The 13,146-nt window shown below is 45.4% G+C and overlaps 1 protein-coding gene across 16 annotated transcripts in view; it reads right to left on the bottom strand.

Moving 5' to 3' along the window:
- Positions 1-401: 401 nt before the first annotated feature.
- PLAGL1 (PLAG1 like zinc finger 1) overlaps positions 402-13,146 on the bottom strand; it is a 100,338-nt gene continuing 87,593 nt past the window's right edge. For 14 of the 16 annotated variants that reach the window (XM_047770024.1, XM_047770022.1, XM_047770026.1 and 11 more), the window contains 2 exons: positions 6,425-6,905; positions 402-2,750 (listed from right to left, as the gene is read on the bottom strand). In XM_047770024.1, the coding sequence (XP_047625980.1) occupies positions 1,511-2,750; positions 6,425-6,576 (1,392 nt within the window). In that variant the 5' untranslated portion in view covers positions 6,577-6,905 and the 3' untranslated portion in view covers positions 402-1,510. The other 2 variants (XM_047770035.1, XM_047770036.1) reach the window with 2 other exon arrangements.

Here is a 13,146-nt window from a genome sequence, read left to right as displayed (position 1 = left end):
ATCTAGAAATTAATAGTAAACATCATTGTAAAACTGTTTCAAGATAGCACGGCACACACTAAACTTCAGTAGCCAGTATTCTGATCTATATATCAGAAATAAATTACACGGTGGCATTCTGGAAATACTCAGCATGTTACACAGTGATTTATAGAAATAAGTTCTTGGCACTGTAAGTTTAAATGAAACATATAAGATTTCTGTCTTAAGTCATTTAACTAAAAAAAAAATGTAGTTTCCAATAGATGCTGACTAGGTCAGAATAGTAGTTTTCTGAAAGGGATGTAATTAATGACCAGGAGGGGGCAGAAGGGAGCCGCCTGAGGAGCTGGAACTGTTCTCTGTCTCAACGTGGATAGTTCCGTGGTGTGGTTGTAGATAAAAATTAATCAAGCCATACACAGAATTTGTAGAGTTTATTATATGTAAGATATATCTTCATATAGAAAGCCTCTAAACACAAAAGACAAAGGAGCTTTAAAAAAGGTTAGGTTTTATATTTTAAAAACGCATTAGATACCAAATTCAAGAGATACAGTTACATTGTAAAACGTTACCTTTTTTGAATAAAACTAATATTGACTTAAATGATGAATTTTAAAATGCATTTACTTATTACTGGTGATTAAAAATATTTAAGCAGAGTAGTATTTTAAGCCAGACAGAGCAAAGGAAATTGTTTTATATATATATATATATATTTTAAAATTCCAGTAATATTTTTTAAATTCCTGTTAAAAATATAATCAGTATTAAAGTCAGCAAAATGCTTTTTTGACTGACGCCTGGATTATTTTACCACTTAACCTGGTTACACAGTGATTTTTTTTTTTTTTCTGTCAGATGTAACTGACAATCAGTTTAGTCTTTAAGATAAATGAAGTGATAACTCACATTGTAGCATCCTGTGGAAAATATTCAAACTACATTTAAAATGCTTTTTTAAAATGGAGACGTCTATTATTCCACAAGAAATTGTTTCTGTAAAACTACAGGTTGGCTATGGCAATAGTAACTAAACTACATCCAACCCTGAAGGTAGAAAAATCCCTGAAAAGAAATACACAGCCTAGTAATAATATGCAATATAAAGGTTATTTTCATATTTTAAAAATCCTCCCATTTTGGAGAGATCCAAACCTTTCCATAGTTCCCTTACTAGGCAGTGCCACATAAAGTTACTTAGTTAACATTATTATGATCATGGCTTACGATTAAATTCCATTTGACAAACACCTATATATAGCAGCCCTCGTATGGATGTCGGTTATGACAATAGTTGTAGTTCCATTAAAGAATACTTGCTTATTAAATTTGGTACAAAGCATGAACACTCAGGACAGATTGGCACAATACATGCAGTTCGAGAACTCTCTTCTCTCAAGCCAGTCATCACTGAATATGCTATATTCCAGTCCTGCTTTCCAAATCTTTCCTTGTATCATAACTGATGTTTCAAATGCTTTTTAAAACACCTTCCAGACTAAGAAAAGTATGCTTTAAAAACCAGTCATCTGAACGCATGGTGGAAATGAGGCAGGATAGCCGAACCAGTGCCAGCTGGGAAAACGTGGGGGATGGGAGGGAGGGGGAGCTGGCCCAGGCTCATAGTGCTCATGGCTAGTGAGGGATCTTGTTGCTGCTGCCCCAGACAGCTTAACCTATGGGGCAGAGATTCCCCAGGCCCCAGGGTGAGAGTGCTATTCCCAAAAGCATTCTGGGTAGCAGGAGGGGGCAGCTGCCAGAAGCCCAACAGGGGAGAAAGGTCCAAAGAGGCAGGTATTGTTAGGTTCACAGCGTCTGCAGGTAGCTCCTTGGGCAGGTTTACTTTACCAGCACCTCCCTTAGCCAGATCGAAACCTGGGTTGAGCTTGTGAGGTGACTGAGGCTCTTGCAGAGGCAAGTCCTCAAGCAAATTGGTATTGCAAAATCCTTTAGTATCTGCTTTGAGGGGCAGGCTTGCAAGTGGGGAGTATGAGGTAGAACTGGTGTTGTACTTGTGATTCTGGAGGGGTTGGGGGGGAGAGGTGGGGGGTGCTACGGGGTGGAGGGGGGCCAGGAGCTCTGGCAGCGCTTGTACAGGCTGGGAGGTTTGCTCCGAGGGGTTGTGGGTGTGGCTGTGTACCTCAGCTGGCAAGCTACTTGCAAGCCCATTCTGTGCAGGAGCTCCTAAAGGGAAAGGAGACAGTGGGGCAGCCTTCAGTTGAAACTGAGGAGAGATGGAGTGGAAGGTGCTCAGAAGGTCTCCAGACTGCAAACTCTCTTTCATCAGCTCCTGTGAGTGCGTCTTCTTGGTATGTCGCGTGAGGTGGTCTTTGCGCCCAAATCTCTGGGCACAAAACTGACACAGGAAGTCCTTGCAGCCTGTGTGGACCACCAGGTGGCGCCGCACGTCTTTCCGGGTGTAGAAGCATCTCTCGCAGTGGTCGCACTGGTGCTTCTTTTCCTTGGTTCCACTAGGGGGCTTTTCTTCCGCGTGGGCTTTGAGGTGGTCCAGCAGCACCTCTGTGCTCCCTAGCTCCAGGGCGCAGACCCCGCAGGTGAGGTCGCCGCTGCTGGCCGCGTGGAGGGCCAGGTGCCTCTTGTAGCCCAGCATGGTGTTGTACTTCTTCCCACACTCCTCACACCCAAAGGCCATTTTGTTGGGGTCGTGGGTTTGGAGGTGGTTTTTCAGGTGGTCTTTCCGGTTGAAAGTCTTCTCACAATGAGCACACTGGTGAGATTTCTGGGGTGAATGGGTAGCCATGTGCCTAGGAGCAAAAGGGAAAGATTTCACAACAGACCCGGCTTTTCAAGAGCTGAAGAAGGGTACAGAAACAATATTAACATGTTAACAGCAGTTTTCTCCAGGTGGTGGCTTATGTATACACATACATATATATGTATATGTGTGTGTGTGTGTATACACTTAAAAATACCTTTCTATCTTTTCCACATTCTACGCATAAAGTTTAAAATAAAAAAAGCAAGCACTGTGTGATGCAATTTCACATCTGTAAAGACTATGCTTTGAGAATATATTTTCCAAATCTACAAAGACTTCTGCATACACAAGTATTTTGAAAAACACTTTTCCTGAAAAATACTTTTCAGGAAGGGGTTAAATGACTATTCTATATTCTGAAAATGGCTCAACTTCCAAAAGTGATCCAATTTGACTTCTACACAGAACCCCATATCCTGCCCCCACAATTGTTACTGTTCCTAATACAATTCCCGCTTGGTCTTTATTCAGACAAAAAGTTCAGACCATACACATAACGCTAAGGTGTCTATCCTTAACCCCATCCTCTCATGAGATCTTTGTGCTTAAGTCTTGGTTTCTTCCTCCTAGACACTTGTCAACTTGCTTCCTAAAGGTCATTGGTAATATCATTGGCAAAGTCCAAAGGACTTTTTCTAGACGAAGCTGCCACCCCAGACACCAGAAGGAAGCAGAGTGGCTGCGGTAGCTTCTGGAAGACAGGCACAAATGGCACTGAGGAACAGCGGCCAATGCAAACAGGTGTTTGGGGGATCTGAAGTGATGCCTGTCTCTCCAAGTCCCAGATATACTTAAATGCATACACAGGTTGTAGAATGGGTTTTTGAAGCCTGCTAGAGGGCAAATCATCAAGATATTGTACAAGATATTCATGGCTAAATCATCAGGAACAGACATGAGGAGAGACTGGTTTACAGACTTGGCATTTGAACAAGTGTCTCTCTACTTGGTCCAGCACTAGTGAATAGGACCCCAAAGCTCTGTGCTGGATTTTCCATTCTTGCCCCTCTCCGCTTTTTCTTTGTGGAGGACTTTTACCTGACTAGATTTCATGGATCACCCATGTGTCCATCAACACCAGGTTAACAATTCTGGACCTGGTACTTCCTACCCACGCTCTCCTGTCCCAACTCCCGTCCTGCCACCACCAGCACCTGGGCCACAACGCCACTTTTCACATTCCACCAGCTCCCATCCCTCTGAGTTTCTGGACTCTTTCCTTTGCCAGGCATTCAGGTCTTCTCTGTTTAGTTTATCCTTCACTTGCTCACGCACCAGTTGCAGTCTAGAACACGATCATCTTAGAACTGAATTACTTCCATATCTTGTTTCCCTCCTTCACCTTCTTACCTCACAATCCAAGAAACCATCCGTTGCAATCTGTCCTATAGTCAGCACCAAATGCCCCCATCTTTGGGTGTCACTTGGACCACAGTGATCCTACAATTCTTCCAGGGTAACCACTTACATTAAGACTTCCAACCAGGGACTTCCGTCTGCTTTGCCAAATCATCTGCTCTGCGCTTTGCCGTCTCCATCTAACTGCTTTGATCGTTTGCTACCTTAGGTCCTATGTTCTCATCTAGTTAGGCAAGTCAGTTCTCTTCTTCTTCGACCTCTGCTTATAAAACAGAGCTTATGTTGCAACCGAGGGATGTGGGATGGAATGCTGCCCCCCCCCACTTTTTTTTTTTTTTTCTTTCTTCAAAGCAAAACCTAAAGCATCCTGCCATCTCACCACTCCACTATCCCTTTATTAGATCCCTGCTTCAGGCCAGAGAGGCGAGAAATGTTGGCGGCTGTGGCAGGGAAGGCCGTTCTTGCATAAAGTACACTGCTTCCCTTTTTTGCCTCACTTCACACCCTTAGCTGAACAAGTTGTTTCCCTTGCTCAGAACCGCCAGCTCCTAAATATTGCTTAAGACATCTTCTTCAGTGAGGTTTACCACAGTAATCCCACCTAATTCCTGTCATTCCAATAATCTGTTAGCTCCTCTGTCTCTCCCAAATATTTATCTCCTATATGTGCCTCAGTCTTTATCCAGTTATAATATCCTTGCTGTGGCTTAACTGTAGCTAACACTGCTTTTGGTATTGGGGTAAGAATAATTACTCTGTACACATCAGAAGCTGGCTGCAAAACAGGAAGCCTTTGCAACGAAATGGATGCACACAGTAGGCACTCAATACCTATATTTATAGCCACTGGAGATTAGCAGATGGACAGAACACATCTGAATTTAAACAGTTACAGGCTAATTTTTAACAAATCAGCCTATTGTGTTACAGTATCTCTAAGAGTTCTATTCTTAAGAGCCAGGAACACAATTTGTGTCTCTTTAACACTTTCAAGTAACTTCCTCTGGGGGCACTCTAAGATCTAATCCTGGTGTGGTTCATCTTCGTACTACTCAGATGGAAATTCTCTCTTGCTAAAATCTGACTCCTACCTACGTATTTATATGTTAGTCTGAAAGTTAAGTTCCTTTCTCAAGATTAGAGGCAAAAGATGCATTTTTCTTGACCAGGAATCAAAAGAGGCCTGGATCGGTGGGAGTTCTGCATGTATAGCTCTCAGGGGACCATGTATACAGTACACACATAGCATTCACTGTCAATCAGCCTGCTGTGCAACTTGCTGATTTTGAGTATATATTGTCTTTTCTATGATAGAAAACTCCTTTACAGGCAGAAGCTATACCGCATATGTTCATTTCCCTCATGAAAGGACGTACCTAATAGGTACTCAAGAAATAATTCAGACTAAATGTACGACCTCTAAAAAAGAAAACCTATCTCTTCTAAAAGAGTAGCTTTTATCCTTTGCCTTTGAAAATCTGATTAAATGCACACACTCAACATCTGTATACCCACGAGTATTCCACTTGTTAGGGTGGCTTTTAGACCCAACAGCTCCGAAGCCTGACGTTCGGAGGCGATCGCTCGTCTCCATCCTCCCCCAGGACCGTGACGCACTCCCCGTGCTTCCCACCTGGACCGTTACAAGAGCCTGCCAACCACCGTGCTTGCCTCTGCTCTCTTCTCCAAATTACGACCAGGGCCCTTTCTCTAACATCCTGACCAAATCATGTTTTTCAGTCCTTAGACATATTAGAAGAAAACAAACCCTTTAGGGCAGTGGATGAGGCCTGTCTTTTGAGCTGCTTCCTTCCTGCCTACCTTTCGAGCCTCCCCCTGTTGTGCACGCGTGCTTTCAGGCCAAGGCCTAGGGCTCTCCCCCAACCTCCTCTCTGTGGGCCTCCCGTTCAATCTTCACGTCATAGCCAAAGACTCTACCTTTCTGGGGGGCCCTCCCAGGTCTGATCATGCCGTGGAGAACGTCCCCCACCTGCGCAGCTCTGTCAAAGCCCGTAGATTACATTGTACTTGTGTTTACAGGACCATTTCCCCAGCCATGTGAATTCCCATCTTTCTGTTCTGAGGCCTGGCATATTGCAGGAAAACAAGGGATATTTGTTGAACCGGACACTGCAGAGCACAACTGTCGTACGAAACTTTGATCATCACTGCAGATACAGCCTTAAAGGCTAAACGCACCCACACTCAGCACCCACTCTCCCTTGCAGTGTTTGGTCTGAGGGCTAGCAAAGCCTTTTAAAGGTATGTGTAAAAGTGCATACCTTTTCTAAAGCCTCTCACCTCATTAATTTATATCTGGAAATGAAGGCTTTGCCACAGTCTGGCTGCAAGCACTTGTAAGGTCGCTCCCTGGAGTGGGAATAATTGTGGATAGTGAACTTCTCCAGGGTGAGGAACGTCTTGCCACATAATTGGCAGGGGTAGGTGGCCATGGGCTTTGTCTCTCACACCTTCCTTTTCAGATACGCTGACCAAATGCTGTGCCATTTAAGTACAAATAGAAGGATGGTGCTGAGCACATCAGCAGAGCCACAGCAGCTGAATCCAGGCCAGGGGGGGAGGCAGCCTCGTGGTCCTGGGCCTGGTTCTACCCAGACATGGGCCTCTCAGTTACCACTAGCTCTGCTTCCTGCTTCCCACATCCCAGTTTCCACGCAGGCTCAGGCTGAGAGGAGAAAGTCTGAGGCACAGATGAGGTTCCAGGAGCAGAAAGGCAATCTGCATCACCAGAGCTGGGGCATGTCCTGGATCACCGGAGTGTCTGTGGAGAGAAGAGGAACAGTGTCCTTGTATTAGCCATTTGAAAACAATGCTTCTCCTCCTCTACCAGCCCAGCATCAGCATGGTCCTTTAAATAGCCCTGATGCAGCACGATTCTCCATCCCCATCCCCCACCCCGTGGGCTCTAAGAGACCCTTCTGCACATGAATGCACCTGCCTGTGCTTCTCCTGAGCGGCAGGAGTCAAGTGCACAGTGTTTTGATGGTGGATGAAGCACACACTCCCTTGTGATAGAAGCAGCTATTTCCATTCACTCACCATTATCTACTTCAAACTACAATTTCAGGTCCGTGTGAGGTTCAGTCTGCTAATTCAAAGCAAAAAAAAAAAACCACCTCCCCAGAGTGTTCACATGTCTTACTGGTACAGAAACAAAAATCATCCCTGCTTATTCAAACCACGGGCTAGTCCTCTCCACTCATCCTTGGCAGAACAGAAGTTGTTCACTGCACCTGTTTAAACTTCCAGGGGATGAGACGAAATAATTTGTATACATCTAAGTTAATTTGTTTGGGAGGCTACTGAGCAGGACTCAAGTCTATGGTGTAAAGCGGGAACACAGCTAGTTTGTTCACTGAGGTAGTGCCTTTGCTGGGGAGACGGGAGATTCCTGCAGAGACAAAGTGATGGCTCGGGCAGAGCTCAGGCCACATCTGGAGGTACAGACCCCATCGTCCAGTAAATCGCGCTGCTCATCTTTTCCCTCTTCGTTTGTGGGGACATTTCCTCATTCTCCAGCCCCACCCGGGGAGCCAGCTCCCTTCGGAAAGGCCACGCCCAGGAGTGCACACAAGGCCTCAACCTCAAGCTGCCTCAAACCCCAATTATCACCGCCCTCCCGACCCAGGCGGCCACTCAAATCCAACTCTTCTCTTACTACCAACAGACCAGCATTTGGGAGCCTTGAGAATCCAAAGCAGCATCATGAACAACAAGTAAAATCCTGGCTGCCCGGAATCCTGTGCTCTTCTCGAAAGAGTAATCCTCCGACAGCAGATGTTAACCTTTCAAGTGCTGATGCTTAAAAAAAAAATAAATAAGTGTACTACGTGCTTACATTAAACACACTGGAGTGGCTTTTGTACACAGGCCAGCCTTTCCTGAACTTTGTCAAGTGAGCAGGGCACTCACAGTAACCAGACCAATCACAGCCGGTCTTTCCCGCAGTCATTCATTTATTGCCAAGTCTTGCAGAGCTGCTCTTTATTGTTAAAAGTTAATTTTTACTTACCTTTTCAGGGACTTTTGGATCAGAAAGCTGGAGTCTAGCTAGATGAACTCTGATTACAGTAACAGTTTGAGCATCTTTAACTGTATCCGCACAGAGCACATGCACATAAACAAACACGTTCCTTTTTAAAGGGTACAAAATCGAAAGAAACCTCGTGTTCCTCATCAACTAGCTCAGATGTTTTCACTGTCGGGTCAGAGTTCTCTGGGGCTGGTGCCGGGCAGATGCCCCTCACCATCGTGCCCCACCTGCTCGGAACCTTCAGTGATGACGTGAGCACTTGGACCTGAAGCTTCAACCACTGATCCAAAGCCAGGACCGCGGCCGTTCTCAGCCAGCATCTTGGCACCAAATCTCCTTTCTGATGGCAACACGCACAGCCCTTATTCCTCTGTGACCAAGTGTGACTTAAATGGAACCTCTGACCTGGCTCTGTCCTAGCCCCTCTCCCCCAACTCCTTGTTCTCTCACCCTGTGCCAGTTCACGTGCCAGTCCACGCGCCAGTCCATGTGCCAGGCCCGGCCGTGAGGCATCCCAACCACCCTGGCCACAAACAAAATAATTCCTTCCAGGAATTCTATCCTGTGTGGCCGAGTTTTTGCTGCCAGGACTCATGATGTGCCCTACTTCTCATCCAGCCTAAGACTGGCCATAATACTGGCCCAGCTAGAAAAGGCACAGAGTTTATCATCAGCATTAAATACACTCATTCACTTGAAACTGCTGTGTTTTTCCCAGGTCTATTTAAATAAAGATTAAAATGGACACACAACATGAAGTGTGAAATTCATCTTTTCCTTGCTCTCTTTCTAGCTGAACTCAAAATAGCACTAGTCACTCAGGAGGAGGAGCTGGTCTGGTGGGGAGGATTTTATATACCCTGCCCCCCTGGTCCCCTACATGTATACATTCATTCTCCCCACCTTTTGCTTGGTGAGAGATAACCAGAGCATCCAAAAGAACTATGATGGAAATGGATGGCCACTGAACACTCAAAATGCAATGCTGAGAAACTGAAATGTTCATTTGACACCTGATCTTAGCCATAAGGCCGAGAAGCAACTGAAATTTTCATTTTATTTAACTTATTTAAATAGCCGCATGAGGCTAGTGGCTGCCATCTGGGAAAGCACAGGCGGACTCTGGACTCTTCGTTTCACTATCAAAAGAGAGGAAGGCAAGGCCTTACTTTCCTCAGACACAACTATGCTGCCAGTTTGCCCTCAGGCGTTTTCCTGAAGCACAGGAGGTATTTGTGTAGATGCAGTCTCTTGTTTTATGAATACAGCAGGAAGTTTCCTTAGCTCCACTTCCAGCTCACCCATCTGTGAGCTGTGTCCTGAGTGTCAGTTTCTGCATCTGTGATATCTACCTGATGCATGTAAACAAGCCGTTGAAACGAGATGGATCTGAAAGCACTCTGTAATCTAAAAACACACCATACGAATATACGGCGGTATTTATAAGCACTAGGATTAAAAGTAGAAACCATCAGCTGCAAACTGGCACAGGGATGCGCTCGCTCTACACACAGGACATAACGAGGCTGCGAGTACAACTGAGCCTGAGTTGTTTCTCAACAGATACCAACTTTGAGAGCTTACCAACACACCAAAAATACAAAGGAAAAATAAGCTTCATTCAATTAAAGATAAAAGTACCTGCCCTTTAGCATTGAATAAAGTTTTCCCAGATTCGCTTTCCAGACACTTTCCTAGACTCAGAAGTCCAACAGACGTGGCCGTCATTACGTTTCCCTCAGGCCTTCAAAGATGGTGGGTGTATAATCAAGGAGTTTTAGATGTGGCCAGACTGGATTTAAATGGGAGACCCTTCCTCCAACTAAACTTGCAAAGAACAACAACAAAACATTGACTAAAACTCTGTGATACTTATTTAATGCATTATTGCATTAATGTCTTTGCCCAAGACTTCTCTTTTTGAGTTTTAGGTCTCTGGGCTAAGTCCACCTGGTCCAGCACTAAATGCAAAGTTGGTCCAGCGATGTTGAACCAAATTAATTTACAATAGTCCACGTTCTTTAACTTCTTCAGGAAGTCTTTTTTTTCCAAGGGTGTATTCGAATTCACAAATAGTTATAACATTTCACTCACGATAACTGTGTTATTTCATTAATATGGATCTTCAAATATAAATATTTACACTGTTTTCATGATATAATCACAACCTTCTATAAACAGTCTTTCCCAACAGATTATAAATTCATTGTGGCTAAAGATCAAAGCCCGGCTATTTTTTAAAAATAAACCATGTGGATAATACAATATCTCCCATCACCACGTACTTGACCAGTACTGGCCGGCTGCTGCTGATTCCAATCTTTGGTTGAAACCCGATGAGCTTTCTGGCCACATCCTTAAAACAGACTTGTGATTCACTTTCTATTATTTGGCACACCGCCAACAACCCTAACCAAGACCTAACAAAGGAGGTGGTCCCGAGGAGAATCAGTCTGTTCTGTGACTTGACATACAGATCGCATCTGAGTCCTAAATACTCCATATTTCAACACCTGTCACCCTGGAAAGAGAGTAAGTCTTCCCCCCAAAACATCTCAGGACATAATTTTCAATCCCCTTGATTCTAAAAATACTGAGTGAGTGATACAGATCTGCCAGTATGCCAGAGAAGGCTTGTGCCATCTGCTTCATTCTGTTCATGCTGATTATTTTGGGGATGAGAGAGGATCAGATTGGAATAAGAACATATATATATGGCAACAGCCAGGAAGGACTGTGTCCCCTGAGGGCTGGTGGTATACGACGGTGGAGGGAGAGGGCAGAGCACAAGTGTAGTCCCAGGACGTCCCCAGGGCCTCGTAACACAATCAGCTAACGAGGGACAAATGTTTTACAGCATTCTCCAACTATGACTTCTGGCTTCTATTTCCATTGTCCCCAGTGACACAATGCAAGGCCCATTTCTGAGAGGAAATTGCATTTCCATTTTTAGTCTTCCAACATGGCTCCTCGCCGTTCTTTTTTTGACTCCATTCATCCCCACTCCTTGTGGATGAGAAGGTTCTACCCCCAATGTTTGTTTTCCTCTCATCCTCCCAAAGCCTGGGATTGCTTTTCTATGAATGTCTTGAGGCCAAGTGAAAAAAGGCCTCTCGTAAGGTTCTGTTTCTCCTCATACTCACAAAATATGAAACAGTCAATCAGACTGTTTGACTCCAGGAGCTTTCTAGAGAGAGGGCTCCCCTCCATATTCGGACGGACTCTGGTAGTACGTCTCTATCATCCATGAAAAAACATCCGGAAACATCAGCAGCGGAAGGAGCTCCTCAGAAGCTCCAAGGGGTTGCTACTGCTTATCTGTGATCGCCCACACGCACCATGAAACGTGCGAGGTGTTCTATCTGAGCAAGGACGATGTTAGAGAAAGGAGGTGCTCACAGCGCTGGCCTAAAGACTAGATGGAGGCGGAGGGATGTGGCGCTTGATGCCTGCCTTCTCGCACGGCTGCAGCTCGGTCTGCAGCCTTTGCCGAGAACACGGGGTCATAAGGGGGGCCCGAGGCGCAGCTTCCAGGCTGAGTTCTCTAAAATTCTGTGCAAAATTAGGAGGCATGTGTATTGGCGTTCTTATGAGGACAGAGACCATAGCTTTTGTCAGGTTTTCCGAGATTTAAACCGGTTAAAGGACACTGACTTAGATGGCAAAAGAGAAAATCCCTCTCAGTGCTATCAATTTGGTTTGACTTTTCACAAAGTCACTGATATTCCCGAAGCCACGGGCCATCCATTTTGTGCCTCAACCACTGCATTTTATGTTAAAAGTTTAAAAAAAGGCTCTATGACGTTCTTTGGAAATTCAAGCAGTAAACAATGTGTACAAATTTCATCGCAAATATGGGTGCAGGTGATCATGTCATAGAGCCTATCAGGTAAGGCAGGCCTACCTGTTTTGAGTAGAGAGCAGGCGGCTCTCGAAATCACAGGAATTCACTTGTCAGCATCTTTAAAAATCTTTTATTAAAGAGTGCGCACGTGTGCATGTGCGTCCTCCATCAAGTACGAAGATAGTCATTAAAATCCATAATACCTGAGCTGCCTATCACTTGGACGAAGGCCCTCCCCTAGGAGGAGCTCTCAGGCTGGACCCACAGAGCCTGTCCCCCACTGTGTCTGTGGACCTCTCATCCAGGTGGCCCAAAGGCATCCAAGGCTGCCCATTCATCCACCTGCTATTTCCTTAAGGGGCCACCTCCTCGCATGCTTCCCTGTGCCCTTTCCTGGACGGTTGGCACTCCCCCCTAAACACCTCCTTTTCCTTGTCACTCCCAGGCAGAGGAATGAGCTCCTTTCCCACATGGTGAGATGGTGAAACAGGGAGACGCCCAAGGAAGCAATTATAATGGTCCAGGCGAGACCCCAGGGGCTTGGGCTAAGGCGGTGGAGATGGAAGCAGAGCACCGGAAACCACGGCCCCATCAGCCAAGGAACGTTGGTTTGGTGAGAAACTACTTGCACAAAGGTTTTTCCATGTCCCCCCCGAGAACGACTTATTCAACAAGAGGTAGAGAGTTCCACTTTAAAACCTTTGAAACAATTTGCTCTTGTGGTGGGGCGCACAGAGGGGCCCTCCTCCCCATCCTGCCCTGGGAGCGCTGCGCATGGCAGCCCCCCCTTCCCCAGCAGAGCGAGCGGGTGGGCTGCCTACTGACTCCTTCGCACTGTCCCCTTGAGAGACTTGATTTTGCTAGCCCAGGGACTAAGGCTCTCATTTTCTTAGAAACAAGGCCTAAAATAAGCAAGAAAGCTGAAGTGAATTGTTTATCGTACAATCAGAGAGAATATTAACAAGAAAGCTGTCCAGCTGATTACACCACAGCTTTCGAACCTCAAATCTATGCACTAGACCTAGAATGAAAAATGACAAGGACCTTCTATTCACAATCACTATGAGTGCTATCTAAAGACGGTGATGTGAATAAAAGTACGTAGCTTCAGTCTCTCCTGAAACT

This window comes from Phacochoerus africanus, chromosome 2, assembly GCF_016906955.1.
Source record: "Phacochoerus africanus isolate WHEZ1 chromosome 2, ROS_Pafr_v1, whole genome shotgun sequence".
NCBI classification, from domain to species: domain Eukaryota; kingdom Metazoa; phylum Chordata; class Mammalia; order Artiodactyla; family Suidae; genus Phacochoerus; species Phacochoerus africanus.
The sequence above is the reverse complement of the archived record's forward strand: the minus strand, read 5'-3'. Positions and strand labels throughout refer to the sequence as shown.